This window comes from Lithobates pipiens, unplaced genomic scaffold, assembly GCF_037356315.1.
Source record: "Lithobates pipiens isolate NorthernLeopardFrog02 unplaced genomic scaffold, aLitPip1_a1.2 Scaffold_16, whole genome shotgun sequence".
Classification (NCBI taxonomy): Eukaryota; Metazoa; Chordata; class Amphibia; order Anura; family Ranidae; genus Lithobates; species Lithobates pipiens.
Genome location: NW_027507748.1, coordinates 594,982,206 through 594,998,181, shown reverse-complemented (window position 1 = coordinate 594,998,181; position 15,976 = coordinate 594,982,206). Strand labels below are relative to the sequence as shown.

At 45.0% G+C, this 15,976-nt stretch overlaps 1 protein-coding gene across 1 annotated transcript in view; it reads left to right on the top strand.

Moving 5' to 3' along the window:
- Positions 1–15,976, top strand: part of LOC143983848 (polyunsaturated fatty acid lipoxygenase ALOX15B-like) — a 114,675-nt gene that overhangs the window by 38,246 nt on the left and 60,453 nt on the right. Inside the window, exons 5-6 of the mRNA XM_077483948.1 lie at positions 11,293–11,396; positions 14,251–14,423. Of these exons, the coding sequence (XP_077340074.1) occupies positions 11,293–11,396; positions 14,251–14,423 (277 nt within the window). The remainder of the gene's footprint in view (positions 1–11,292; positions 11,397–14,250; positions 14,424–15,976) is intronic.

Below are 15,976 nucleotides of genomic sequence, written 5' to 3'. Positions count from 1 at the left end.
ACAGCAGCACATATGCCTTAGCCCCTCAGTATTTGTTTCCTCTGGCCAGACTGGAACTCCAAACAGATGTTTATTTTTTCCGGCCTTCGTGCTAAATGGCAGGGGCCTCCTGATGTCCATACCCATGGCAAACAGGGGTAGTACTTCTGGGTATGAGTCAGTTTGGGCCACCCAGTGACCTGAGAGCTGTCTAAGGTGAAATTAAGGGACCCCCCTCTCCCGATTGAGTTGTAGCCTCAGATCTGTGAGGAGTGGAGGAGGTTATTGAGTAGGTCCATCTAAAATGGCATAGCAGGGTGTTCTCCTAGTAGAGGCACACTCCTCTGTATGGTCCGGGTACTTTTTCTGCTGTTTAGAGATCTCCATGTGCAGGTCTTCTCTCCTCAGAATGTGGCTCATGCTGGTGGCGTGGTGTGATGAGGTAACTTCCAGGACTGGGTGACAGGAAGTGACCTGGCAGAAAGTCCAGTGGCGGCCAACTTGGTACTCCCATTGAAGCCTAGCTGGGGTTAACAGGGCTGTGCCGGAGGGTGGCATCAGATCCACAGCGCCGCTTCGGATTCTCCACACCTCCTTATATAAGGGCCCAAATAGCAAGATGGTGCTGAAGGCTTCCAGGAGCATGGAGACACCAGGATCCATGGAAGCAGGTCTGGAGGCACCATCTGTTGATTCAGGCCCTAAGGTAAGAAAATGGGGGGGCGGACTGCTCCTTTGCTTTTCTTGTCCTCTTGTGGGGGGGGGGGGGGGGCACAGGGGGTGTTGTCTTGTAGGGCCTGTTTTTTGTTAAGCTTGGTGTAGACAGATGTTGCACATACTAGCATAGCCTCTGGTAGTGGGTACTTTGTTAAAAAAAAGTTCTTGGATTAGAATTTTTGTTATCCACAGGGTGTTTTTGTTACGGGTATTGTCTTCAGTGGAAGCAATGTGCTGGTGTTTGTCATTTGATTCATTTCAGGACTAAGCCCAGAGATGGCAAAACAGACACCCAGAAAATGCCTTGGGGGTGGAAGAAGAGTGCATGTCAGGACTGTATATAGACAAGCTCATCAAAGGTTCAAAGATCCCTTTTTCCTGCAGAGGAAACGGGAACTATTAAAGGCTACAAACGACACCCTGGAGCTGGAGGACCAGGAGTTGTCTGTACATGACCTTTTTATATGCAGGCCTTCAGCCTGAGCAGAACCTTTCCTGTACATATGTCCCTAGAAAGACAGTATATGGAAGAAACCAGGAAAGGGAAGTCTTCTTCCCTAAGAATTTGAAAAGGTTTCTCTTTAAAGAGCAAGATACAATGTTGTGGGAAAAGTGCCCCAGACTGGACGCTTCCCTATCTAAAGTTTCAAAGGGTTCCTTTGAGGACTTAGGCACCCTAAAGGAGCCAATGAACAAAGGCGGAAGGTTATTTAAAGAGGGCGTGGGAAGCCTGCTCCGCTAGCTTTAAGCCAACACTAGCCACTACATGCGTGGAGGATATGCTTGATTTATGGCTTAACCACTTTCAGACCGGACCACTTTGCAGGCTTAAGACCAGACCACTTTTTGCGATTCGGCACTGCGTCGATTTAACTGATAATTGCGCGGTCGTGCAACGTGGCTTCCAAACAAAATTGACGTGTGGTTCCCCCCCCCCCCACATAGAGCTGCTTTCTTTTGGTGGTTTTTGATCACCCCTGCGGTTATTTTTTTTTTTTTTGCGCTATAAAGAGCAACAATTTTGAAAAACACTATTTTATTACCTTTTGTTATAATATCCCCCAAAAATAAACCACTTTTTTTTTCTTATTTTTTTTTTTCCCTCAGTTTAGGCCGATACGTATTCATCTACATATTTTTGGTAAAAAAATTGCAATAAGTGATTGGTTTGCGCAAGTTATATCATACAAAATGGGATAGTTTTATGGCATTTATTTTTTTGCTAGTAATGGCGGTGATCAGCGGGTTTTTTTTTTTTTTTGACTGCAACATTAGGGCACACATCGGACATTTTTGGGACCGTTTGCATTTGTATAGCACCGATTGCTGTGTAAATGACACTGGCATTGAAGGGGTTAACCAGGGGTGGCAGTGTAGGGGTTAAGTGTTCCTAGGGGCATGTTACTAACTGTGGGGGCTGGGCTTTGTTTTAGTGAACACTGATCTCTGCTCCAATCAAAGCGGAGATCAGCGTCGCTTATTGCTGGGGAGATGCTGTTTACAATGGCATCTCCCCGTTCAGCAGCCCCGTGAGACTATCATGGGTATCCCTGTGGCGATGTAGAGCGCAGGGGTTCCAAATGGCACGTGAGCACCCCGTGCCATTCTGCCAACATACATCGGTGTGTCGGTCAGGAACTGGTTAAACGGCTCCACGCTCTTCTGGAGTCAAACTCCCAGGGAAGAGATTTTGGATGCTTTACCAACGCTAAATAAGGCAATTAGCCTATATAGCAGATGCGTCCATGGAGTCTGTTAGATTCTCGGACAGGTCTACAGCATTAATGAAGCTAGGAGGGCTTATCTGGCTGAAGTCCTGGGGATGAGACAGTGTCAAAGGCCAAACTCTGTCCCCTCCCCTTTAATGGAGATTTGCTCTTTGGTAAAGGGCTAGAATCTGTCCTAGAGAGGTCGATTGATAGAGGGTTTCCTTTCGCCAAATACACGTGTGCTGGAGAAGGTAATGAGCTTCATTCCCCCCCCCCCCCAACCCTGTGTGTGTGTGTGTGTGTGTGTGTGTGTGTGTGTGTTCCCCCCACATGGCAAGTGAACGTGTAGCGCTAACATCCTCGTGATTATAGCATGAAAACACACATTAAAGAGGAAGTAAACCCTGATGAGTTTACTTCCTCTTTCATTCCCTGCAAAAGCAAAGCATAATGGACTACTATGCATCGCATAGTAGCCCATTATGTGTCACTTACCTGCCACGGGAGCCTGCGAAGTCACCACTGTCCCCTGTAGTCTGCCGCATTTATCTTCTTGGTGGGTCTCGCAGCTCCACCGCTGTCATTCGGCAAAGCCGCGATGTCACTCCTGCGCATGCGCACGGGAGCCGAGACGCGCAGAATCTTCGTTATCGAGGATGCCACGCTCAGTGCGCCTGCGCGCTGCTGTCTATGGCGCTTGCGCCGTAGACAGCAGTGCCTGTATTTGGGCAAATATCTCCTAAACCGTATAGGTTTGGGAGATATTTCTTGGACCTACATGTAAGCCTTAATCTAGGCTTACCTGTAGGTCCAAGTGGTTTTGTAAGGGTTTACAACCACTTTAATAAGCAAGTCTATGGACATTTCTTTGGTTTAGTAGTTGGTGCCATCTAGCGGCCAAATACTGGTACTGAACTTGAATGTTTATTGCTTTGAAGACAGCACAAAAGACATACAGGAAGTGACTGTTTTGATCAGGTTGACCCTTTTACCCAGGAGGCTTGATGACCTACCCATGAACACTCTTTAGCAGTGCATGCTGGGTAGGACAAAATTAACCCAAGCAGCCATTTTAAGTCTCTTGGGATCACATGGCCTGTCTGTGGGGAGGCTCTCCCCCGCCTTTTCAGAGCGCAAACCTTGTTCGTTTGTGCAAGTGATCTGATGCAGCCAGAGACTGACCAGATTGGAGAGATCTGCAGCCAGAGGGGGTTCTTAATTGAGCAGATGGTGTTGCTCTTCTGAGGGATCTAAAGGGGTTACAGCAGTAGTTTATGAACATACAAAAGCAGCCATTTGCATTTTTTTTTTTTGTATAAAGTGAAGTCTTCCTTTAAAGCTGGGAGCCTAACAAACACTGCTGACAAATTCCCCTCCCCCTTTTGAAGAGGTGTGGTAACGGCTTACACTATGTGTAATCAGGTTCTCACCTGAGGCTTAACACAGACTCTCTGCTCATATGCTGAAGACAGGAGTCGTTCACTAAAAGCAGGAGCCCTGGGCATGTAAAGTATTATGGTACTTGGCATCAAGGGCTGATCCTTGTGGTGACATTGTTTTCTTTTGTCAAAACTATTCAGCAAATACCATAACTTGTTTCTTAAAGCACCTCTGCTTTGTGCTTGGCACACTTGACTTCGTGTACCACAAAGGTACTAAGGTTTCCACCCGTAGCCTCTGGGAACTAGTCATGCCACTGTCATCCTCTCCAGAGATGCCTGACATGGCAAGCCAGGGTGAGTTATTAGAAGCAATTGGTGGTGCAACTGCTTCTCACACTTCAGCTCCTGTATACGTGACTGACTGAAGATGCATTTTCCTCTGCCCTGCAGGGCTTAGAAGGAAGATTAGCGGCTTTAATTACATCTTCCATTCAAGGGGATAAGAAGCGTGGTAGATCCCTCTCTCCCACTCCAAACCCTTTACCAAGTGAACAGTGGGGACAGGATGAGGTATTGCCCTCAAATGATCAGGGAAACACAGATCCAATTCATCTGCAGAGGAAATGGCTGATGTTCTAGCTTTACAATCTAAGGTCAAATTCTTACAAAAAAGTGAAACAAAACCAGAGCAGAACTGGAGTGGCTACCAAATCTGGGGAAGTCGCAGTTGGTACCTACTCAAAGTATAGTATTCCTAGGATACCTAATAGACTCAACTACATCCAAGATTTTTCTAATGAAAGCAAAAATGGCAAAGCTAACTAGAGCTGAGCAGCCTCTGCATATGTACAGAGACCTCCATCCAGGGTATGAGGGTTCTTGGTTTGACAGCAGCCATTCCAGGAGTCCAGTGGGCACAATTCCATACTCTAGTACTTCAGGCGTTCATGCTTTGTCTGGGATGGAAGGAAGGACTCTCTTCAGAGGCAGACAGATCCCATAGAAAGTTAAACTCTCAATAGTGGTTGATCCTTGCAAATTTCTCTGCAGGTTGACTTTGGTCCCAACACAACCCTCTGGCGGTCACCACGGGTAACAGCGGTCAAGGGTGGGGAGACCGTTCAGGCACACAGAGGGGTCTGGAAAAGTTACATCAATAAGCTGGGAGATTTGGTCTTGGACAGAATGGTGCTTGAATCGAACAGGAAGTGGAAAATCCCACAAATAGACCTTTTTGCTACAATGCAGAGCAGGGAGGTGGAACAATTCTCTATACAGAGAGCATCTCAGTCTGGGCCTAGATGCCCTATCCCAATCATGGGAGGTAAATCTGGTGTTTGCATTACCACCTCTTGCCCTCATTCCAAAGATTATCCAGAAGATAAGTGTTGAGCATGAAGCTTATCCTGATCACACCATTCTGGCCAAAGGTCTTGGATCTCAGGATTATTAAAACTCTGCATCTGAGACTGGTCAAGAGACTTCTTGCATCCATCAGCTGTCAGTGGATCTCCAAGTCAAGGAGGTTCCCTCCCTGGGACTTATCCACTGTTTTGCAAGGTCTTTGTAAAACAGTTTGAGCCAATAGACAAACTGCTCATAAAGCTCTTAACCTTGAACAGTGATTTTGGTGGCCCTAGTCTCTGCTAGGAGGGTTGGTGAGATACAGGAGCTTTCAGTAATTGAGCCCTTCTGCATCTTGCAGGACAAGATTATCCTCTTGCTGGATCCGGCATTTCTTGCTAAAGTACTGTCTAACTTCCATTGGTTGGTAGAGATCATGATACCATAATTTTGCAGAAATCCTGTCAGGAGATGCTTGATCGCCTACATAGAGCGCACCGAGGAATGGCTATGTTCCACCAGCCTGTTTGTGGTGGTTGCAGATTCAAACGGGTAAAAGGGTATCTAAAAAATACCATCGCAAGGTGGATGAAGTAGGCCATCGTGGAGGCATGCAAAGCATCATCCCGGACACCTCCATTAGGGATAAATGCTCATTCCATGAGCGGTTTCTACTTGGGCTGAAAGGGCAGGATCGTCTACCCTCCAGATTTGCAAGGCTGCAACCGGTCCAGGTTTCAGATGTTCATAAAGCATTACAGACTGGATCTGCTTGCCAGCCAAGACCAGTCTTTTGGCAGGAAAGTGCTGCAGGCTGTGGTCCCATCCTGATCAAGTAGTCCTATTTTTTGTCTTCTGCAAGCTGTCCTGGAAGATGACTTGGAAAAAGTGGTGTTACTTGTTAACTACTTTCCAGGAATCTTCTAGGACAGCATCAGTTCCCTCCCTCCTTTTTTGGTGGTTAGCAATGTAAAGCAGAGTAAAGTTAAAGCTACGCTATCTAAAGTTAATGACTGCTTATTCTGAAGCCTTTGGTTATTTAATACTGAGGGGCTAAGGCATGTGTGTTGCTTTTTATGATGTGGATCATGTGTTTGCTGTGCTAGGTGGGAGGAGCCTATCTCTGTAAGCCATCCTGGAAGAAGTAGTTAACAGGTAATAACACTGTTTTCTGGCCAAAAGAGGCCACCAAGCATCTAAAGCATCCATAGCTGGATGGATTAAACATGCCATTGCCTTAGCCTATGACCAGTCTGGGTGGAATGTGCCTTAATGTCCCTCAGGACTGCAGTAACAATCACTGGCAACCTCTTGGGCAGATAAGGCCAGAGCTTCGGTGGAGCAGATATGTAGAGCCGCTACAAGGACAAGCCAGAACACCTTCCTGCGGCGTTATAGGGAGGAGTTGCTGTCCCCTCAAGGTCTGGCGTTTGGTAGGGATGTCCTACAAGCAGTTCCACCCTAAGGTAGGCCTGAGCTACTTGATCTTCTCTCAGGGTGCCGTCCTGGAAGACTACTTGAAGACTTCCCAGAAACACTGTTGCGTGTAACTGGTCATTTTCTAAAGGACTGTAAGGTGGACCAGTCATCTGTAAGGGTGCCATCCTGGAAGACTTCCAAGAAATGCTGTTACCAGTAAGTGGAACTGGTAATTTTTTGTGCTAGAAAATTTTGTGTGTTTTTTTATATAATTTTTTGCAGGGACCCTGTAGAATACAATGGAGTTTCTTTTTTGTGAAAGAGCTCATGCTGAGTAAATGGATGCCTAACATGACCACTTTAAAATTGCATCTGCCCATGGAAGCAAACTACAGTGCTTAAAATTCTGCATAGGTGACACTTTAAACACCTTCACAGGTTACCAGTTTAGCGTTGACCAGGAAGTCTGGTGCTAGACTTGTCACGAATGTCAGAATGAGAGCAATAATGCCTCGCATGTGATGAGCTCACTGTTTACATATGCATATGCTAACGTATGCATTCACATTTAAGCACAGTGGGGCGGGATGCTTTCTATTTTTTTCTTTTACTTTTATAGAATGTATTTACTTTTTTTACTAACTTTATTGCTATCACACTTGTAACATCTGGGGCGGTGACAGGTCTTTAAGGAGAGATTTAGTCTATTGGTCTGCCAAGTCTCTCCTGGCCTCTCATGCTGCCGATCAGATGGATATATATGTCTGATCAGCTGCTTTCCTGGTCGCTGATGCCCAGGTAAACAGGCGGAAACGGAAGTGACTTGTCTTGGTATAACCACTGACACCTGAAGACGTCCATGGATGTCCTATGTATGGCAAGGTGTCCTATGGCTACATACTTTTCCTTCATAGGTGTCCCTCATTTCCATCTCAAAGTTGGGAGGCATGGTACAGCTGATTAACTTCATATGCTGCTTCTCCCTCTCCAGCTTTGTGCTGCTGTACAATGGATTTGTACTGCTTGCATTTAAGGATGTGTTGGTAAGTCCAGAGCTGCAACAATGTAAGGCTTTTATTTGTCCATGGAGTTCAGATTTAAAAACTATAGGCAAAACTTTATATTTTGGATAGAGTAGGGATATAGACCCTCCCTGTAGAAAAGGGGCCCCTTGCTTCTGTGCAGATGGGTCCAGTTACTATAAGTGAAGGAGGGGAGAGTAGGAAGACGTTCCAGTCTCCATGCAGCAAGGGCAAGATGGAGGAGACTATCTGTGCAGCGCTACCTCTTGGGCCCCCACTCTCAGGCCTCAAGCTCAGTACCTTCTGAGCAGACTGGTGCGCTCACATCGACTCCAGTGCTGCAAAAAGGACAGTCTGTTTTGAAATCTGGAGTTTTTCCACCATTCTTTTTGTCCCAGTGTCCTCTGAGAACTGTCGGGTCCATGAGTCTCATTTCATAGATGTTGACTATAATTTTCATGATCTTTTTGATCAACAGATTGCCAACCATTTCAATAATGGCAAAATCTACATAATTCGCAAGGAGATATCGGGTTCAATACTCTCCTCCTTTTTTTTTTTTGCCCAGTTACCACAGATGAAGTTGATAAACTCCTCTCTATGACCCACCTCACTACCTGTCCCCTCAATTACTGCAACCACCGTCCCACTCTATCCTAAACTCCTTAACCCACATCTTCGATCTCCTTGGCACCTTTCCTTCCCTGCTCAAACGTGCACTGGTTATCCCCATACTCAACCCTCCCTAGACCCCACTTGTTTTAACAACTTGAGACCCATCTCCCGCCTCCTGTTTGCCTCAACTCATTGAATGCCTTGTCCATGGCTGAATGAGTCACTACCTCACAGACCACAAACTTCTTGACCCCCCTACAGTCTTCTGTCCACAACATTCTACTGAAATTGACCTACTAAAACTTGCCAATGAACTACTGCTAAAACCAATGGGCATTACTCCATACTCGTACACCTAGACCTCTTTGCTGCCTTTGACACAGTTGACTACCTGCTCCTCAGCAAATTACACTCCCTTGGCCTCTGTGATTCTGCTTTATCCTGGTTCTCCTCCTACATATCAGTGCACTTTCAGTGTCACAACTCCATCTCCATCTCCTCCACTCCCCTCCGTCTTTGGGCATCTCCTATTCTCACTCTATACCTCCTTCCCTGGGCCAGCTGATGACCTCCCATGGCTTCCAATACCACCTCTATGCTGACACCCAGGTCTATCTCTCCACTCCTCAACTCACCCCCTCGATCTTCTTGCAGATCTCACTTACTGAATGACATGTCAATATGGATGCCACACCACTTCATCCAATGCAATATTTCTAAAACTGAGCTTGTTTTTTCCTCCATGGCCCCCCTGTGACTTCACCATTTATATCAACACAACCATTGGTCCCTCCACGTATGGTAGGGTCCTGGGTGTAATCCTTGTCTTTGACCTCTCCTTTGGGACCCCCATATCCAATCACTGGCTAAATCCTGCTGCCTTAACCTCCATCTCCAGAATTCGACTCTTCCTGACTGACACCGCAAAGCAACTTATTCACTCCTTGATTATTTCCCAACTTGACTACTGCAACTCTCTCCTTAATGGACTACCCTTAAGCAGGCTATCCCCCTTAATTCTATTATGAATTCCGTTGCTAGACTAATGCATCTCACTAACCGATCCATGACTGCTGCTCCTCTCCGCCAATCCCTTCACTGGCTCCCCCTACCCCACAGTGTAAAATTCAAAATGCTAACCATAACATACAAGGCCATTCACAACATCGCCCCATCTACATCACCAACCTCTGTAAAGATCGCCCAAATCCTCCACTCCGCTCCTCCCAGGACCTCCTGCTCTCTAGCTCCCTTGTTGTCTCCTCCCATGCTCACCTTCAAGACTTCTCCAGAGCCTCTCCCATCCTCTGGAACACCCTGTTCCAGTATATCTGATCAGCCCCTACCCTGTTCACCTTTAGGAGATCCCTGAGAACTCATTCAGGGAAGCCTATCCCACACCCACTTAACTGTCCCCGAGCCACCCCCATCAAATCACTCTCTGCAGCTATTGCCTTTTATACCACCCCCTCCCTTTTTAGAATGTGTAAGCTCTACAAGCAGGGCCCTCCTGTACCTTTTTTGTACTGTAAATGTGGTATCCCCTGTACACTGTAAAGGGCTGCATAAACTGTTGGTGCTATATAAATTGTGAATAACTTTCATTTAATCACATTTTCATTGTTCTGCATAGAAGTCCAGACCATAGCTCTTTCCATGCTGACTAGAAGGAAAATGTCCAGCATTGCAGTAGAATTATAAAGTAAACCTGTCTGTAAAGTGGTTTTATGAGGTTGATTTACTAAAGCTGGTGCAGCTGTGCATGGTAGCCAGTCGGCTTCTAATCTGAGCTTGTTAAATTAAAGGGGTTGTAAACTTGTTTTTTTAAACAAAGTTATACTTCGACTGTGCAGCTTGTTTTGCACAGAGTGCCCCCGAACCTGCTCTTCTGGGGTCCCTTGGCGGCTGTCTCTGCCTCCTCCCGCAAGTACTTCTCACGTTTATGCGAACTCCCTCACATGGTGAGAAGTACTTGCGGGCGCGCTCCCGTGATACAGCCGGTGGCTATAGCTGCTCACTGCATCACTCGGCCCCGCCTCTGGCATGAGCCTCATTGCATGTGATTGACAGCAGCGCAAGCCAATGGCTGTGCTGCTTGCAATCCATCCACTCCAGCCAATCAGTGGCGAAGAGGACGTTGGGAGAGTGCGGCACTTTCGAGGGGACAGGTAAGTAAAGCGGGGGGACTGGAAGCGCCTGCACTGAAATGTTTCACCTTTAACGCATAGAATGCATTAAGGTTTAAATATTTACCTTTACAACCCCTTTAAGCTTTGGCAATAAAATCTGGAAGCTGGTTGGTTTCTATGCAGAAGGGAGCCTGATTTTGTACTCTCCAGCTTTAGTAAACCCTATGTCTGTTTCTGTAGTCCAGCACCTGGCTACACAAGTCTAGTATGCTGTAGAGAACAATAAAGCAAATGCGTTCTACATGTCAAATTCATAATGTCTTTATAGTAATTGTCAACTAACATTTTACTAAATTGTTATATTGGAGTGCACATGTGTTTAAAAATATGGTTGGCTCTTATCTGCTATGCATTTTGTGTTTTGCATGGGCCACATGGCAGCTCACACTGGGCCATGGGGGTTGTGGGGTGGGCGGCGGACTTCTGGTGTCCTCCGCCCCCTAGCACTCTGTCGCCCGAACTACTGGATTCTATTACACGTGCCTGTGATCTGTTGCTGCCAGTCGCATATCTATATTTACTTTGGCACAGCTCTACCATTGTTTGCCTTTCATTGTACTTCTGTACTGTTTATATACCCATGCTTTCACTGATAGTTAATAAAACGTTATTTGAAAAAAAATATGGTTGGCATACGTCTGGTGCTCCTCACTGAGGGATTTTAGGGCCATAACCAGCCAAACAATCTTTTTGCCCCAGGGTAAGGTTTCTTGACTTCCCTGGTGTCCAAACCTCAGGATGGCTGTTACCTGGCATGTCTGGTTTATTGGCTGTTGTCTATGGTCTGGTAGCTCTGCCTCTTCAGATAAAATCTGCAAGGAAAGGCTGGATATTGTGTCATTTACAGGGTACAGACTTCTGTGTATCCTGTATATCCATCAATAACACTGGTATTAATTGTCCTATTTTCTCTTAGTGGCTTAGAAGTAAAGCTGAATGGATATGCCCTAAATGCTGATTCATGGCATATCCTGGAAGACATCAAACTAGTGTCCTCCCTGCGAAGATCACAGTATTCAGGTATTGCAATTAAAATCTGCTTCTGAATCTCTCGTATGCTTTTTAAACATTCTTGAGCTTTGAGGGTAGGGACTGATGTGAGTGTGCAATGTACAGGGGCAATTGTAGACACTCACTCAGGTTGAACTGGATGGACTGGTGTCTTTAGTCAACCTTACTAACTATGAAACGTGAACTCAGTAATTCAAACTTGGTCTGTAAAACATAGTATCCCTGAAGTGCACCCATCCTCCCCCACATATTCACCTTCTCCTTCCCTTAACTACCCTTTTATCCAACAGGTGCAGAGTTGGCCCTGCATTAGCCTAATTAGGGTGTGTTTTTTTTTTTTTTTTTTTTTTTTTTTTTTTTATATCCACCCCCCGTATAGGTTTAGGAGAAATTTCTTGGATCTACAGGTAAGCCTTAATCTAGGCTTACCTGTAGGTCAAAGTGTGTAAGGGTTTACAACCACTTTAAGCTTGCATCTTTAAAGCGGTAGTAAACTCCCATCTCTGGCTTTTACCTATAGGTAAGGCTTACTTACAGTTAGTGTAAATATATCCTAAATGTGCGCTATTTACTATACATGCGGCCAGTGACATTGTTGGCGCATGTGCTTTAGAGTCCTGTGCTATAAATGGTGGCTCGTAAAAGTGACGACATTGCGGCTGTGGCCAGTCACACAGCCGGAGTATGCAAACCCGGAAGGAAGACCAGGTAAAAAATGGAAGCGGTGGCCTTTTCATTAAGGGCACATGCGCAGCCCCCTCTATCCATGCCACCCCCTATATGGTTAATGGATAGGTTCATGCATAGCATGGTTTATTTTGAAGCACCTGATTAGAGCCATAGGCTTCAAAATAGGGTGCACTCAGAGTGCAGAGCATTGTGCTCAATGCCCACCCAGGTGTTTAGAAAATCCAATGCATATTCAATTTTCTAACACTGAATTGCCTCTCTGCCAATCAGGAAGTGTGAAGCTAATGCCCATTTCCTGATTGGCTAAAAGATCAGGCGATCCTATTGGAGGAGTGGGATGCATGGCGGAAGGCACCATTAGCCAAACCACAAAAGGAAGAATGCTACTGGACATGCTGCCTGCTTCATAGATGGGGTAAGCGTGGGACTTTGATGTCCCGGCTGTCCTCCAGGGGGGGGAGGTTTAAGGTAAGTTTAACATAAAAGGATATCGGAACTGGAGAGTGCAGGGAAGGGAAATCTAGCAGCTAAGAGGCACAAGGAGCTCAGCTATGGGGAGATAGGAGGAACTGTATATGTATTTTTTTTTTTTTCTCTTGAGGAGATTAAGGGGATATAATCAACATTTCCAAATCCAGAAGTGGTCCATATAGGGAACTTGGTTTACAATCACTTTAAAGTGAATAAGTCAACATCCTCAGACAACTTAGTGTTCAGATAGTAGCTAATCGCTGCCTGTGAAAGTGTACTTCTGTAATTTCAATGAAAATCACTTTTTTTTCGTAAATGAAAAATCGGCCAGGGTTTACTTCTTTAAAGTCGTCAGAGGACAAGGGGCTACTCTTTAAGTCTGGAGGAAAAAATGTAATCTCCAAATATGGAAAGGTTTCTTCATAGTATCGGATGTGGAATAGAATCCCTCCAGATGTGGTTCTGGCCAGCTCAGTAGATTTCTTTAAAAAAGCCTGCATTTCTTTTCCTAGGTGCACATAACTGGATACTAACATTTATAGGGAAAGTTGATCCTGGGAATATCCGATTTACCTCTTAAGGGAATCAAAGGAATCTATTCCCCCTGTCACGAGTGCATATGCTTTGAAGGAGCAGTAATACCCGTGCCATCCGTTCAGAGGTCTGTGCCTCGGTCTGTAACTGACATCATAGTGGCTAGGCCAGTCATATGGCCGGAGCACATGAACCTGGAAGGAAGGCTGAAGACAGAAGCCCTGTCAGTGGTGACAGTGCACCACTAGAGGTCTTCTTTCTAAGCCAAGTATTTTGTAATGTGCTTGTACACAATGCATACTAGCACATTTTGCAATTGTCTTGCAGGGTTTAAAACTTGCAGTTTACTACAGCTTTAAATCAGATTGACTGTCTGTAATATAGTATATTTAGCCTTTAAGTCTATTTTGGAAGAGGTTTGCTGAGTCTCTTCAGTAATAAAATACTGTAATGTAGTAGACAAGAAATTGTGTACTTGGATACACGTTAATCAATGGAAAGTGCTGTTTATTGCAATTGAGGACTCACTACAGACATACTCCACTGATCTACTTCACTATACTACAGTAAAACTGCACTAGCACACTTCAATATACTGCAGTAAACCTACCCAGATACACTAAAGTTAAAATAGTCACGCTACTCGTGCTGCACTCGCTATATACACACTACACTGACGCTACACTCACAATAGAATAACAATGGCACACTAACCCGCTAGTAGCAATGAACAATGCCCTTTTTTCTATCGCCACTCCAATATCACACTGCAAATGGCTGCTCTGGGAAGGAACATTTTTATTGTAGGGTGGGTGAATGAGCCACAATTAGGCACAGTCATTACTTTCTCCAATCATGGCTCTGACAGTGTTCTGTGCCCTGATTGGGCAAAGCCTTCATTGCCTCAGCCAATCAAGGCTTCCAGTGCAGCATGCAGTGCGTTGTGAGGTGTTCGGGCTGAACAAACATCCGAACACCCTGACAATTTGAGTTTTCCCCAAATGGGCGAACAACCAATGTCAACTCGTGCTTGGGCCGAGCCATTCTCCCAACACTACTGGTGAGTGTTCCTGCCTTTTTTAGTTCTATTTTAAGCCACTTGTACATTTGACAACCCACTAGCTGCTACTTTTATGCATCATTTTTTTTTAAAACTCTTGTATTTCAGATATAGTGAGTAAGATATGGAAGGAGGATTCTTTCTTTGGAAGCCAATATCTGAATGGACTCAACCCCACGATGATCAAGAAATGTGTTCAAGTTCCAGGCAACTTCCCAGTTACTGACCACATGGTGGCCCAATCCCTGGGGGCTTGCACAAATCTACAGAAAGAACTCCAGGTGAAGTTATCTGGCGTGTAGATAAGTATTTAAATTCTACAACCCCAATTCCCAAAAGTTAAAACCCTGTGTAAAATCTACATAAAACAATTACAATGTTTCAAGTCTCAAACCCATTTTATTCACAATAGAAAACATTGAATGTTTAACCACTTTCAGACTGGGCCAATTTGCTGGTCAAAGACCAGACCACTTTTTGCGATTCGGCACTGCGTCGCTTTAACTGACAATTGCACGGTCGTGCGACGTGGCTCCCAAACAAATTTGACGTCCTTCTTTTCCCACAAATAGAGCTTTCTTTTGGTGGTATTTGATCACCCCTGCGGTTTTTATTTTTTGCGCTATAAACAAAAATAGAGCGACAATTTTGAAGACGCATTATTTTTTACTTTTTGTTATAATAAATATCCCCCAAAAATATCTAAAAAAAAAAAAAAAAAAAAAATTTCCCTCAGTTTAGGCCGATACGTATTCTTATTTTTGGTAAAAATCACAATAAGCGATTGATTGGTTTGCGCAAAAGTTATAGCGTTTACAAAATAGGGATAGTTTTATAGTTTTTTTTTTTTTTTTTTTTTTTTTACTAGTAATGGCGGCGATCAGCGATTTTTATTGTGGGGGACCCATCGGACATTTTTGACACCATTGTCCTTTATACAGTAATCAATGCTATATAAATGCAGTGATTCCTGTGTAAATGACACTGGCAGTGAAGGGGTTAACCAGTGGGTGGCAGTGTAGGGGTTAAGTGTTCCTAGGGGTGTGTTACTAACTGGGGGGGGGTTGGGCTTTCATTTAGTGAACACTGATCTCTGCTCCAATCGCATGGAGCAGAGATCAGCGTCACTAGTTGCTAGGCAGAATGGACAAATGCTGTTTACTCAGCATTTCCTCCATTCGGCTGCTCCGTGAGACTATCGTGGGGATGCCCGCGGCGATCGAGTCCGCGGGTCCCGCGACCGGACTCACGGGGGTCCCGACCAGCACGGGAGCAAGCCGCCGGCGGCGCGCTCCCGAAGGCAGGGCGGCATTGAATATTGGAAATACCTGTACGCCAATATGCCTGCCCGTGCCATTCTGTCGACGTACATCGTCGTGCGCTGGTCGGGAAGTGGTTAAACTGAGACTGTACCACATTAAGGTAAATTTGAAATTGATGGCAGCAACACATCTCAAAGCTTGGACAGGGCAACAAAAAGCTGGCATAGTACAGTGAAAAAGGTATTTAGTCTGCCACCAATTGTACAAGTTCTCCTACTTAAAAAGATGAGGCCTGTAATTGTCGTCATAGGTATAGTTCAACTGACAAAATGTGGAAACAAATCCAGACCATCATATTGTCTTATTTTTTTTTTTTTTTTTTTTTTTAAAGAATTTATTTGCAAATTTATGGTGGAAAATGAGTATTTGGTCAATATCAAAAGTTAATCTCAATTCTGTTAGATCCTTTGTTGGCAATGACAGGGGTCTAACATTTTCTGTAAGTCTTCACAAGGTTGTCGCATACTGTTGGTATGTTGGTCCATTCCTCCATGCAGATCTCTTCTAGAGCA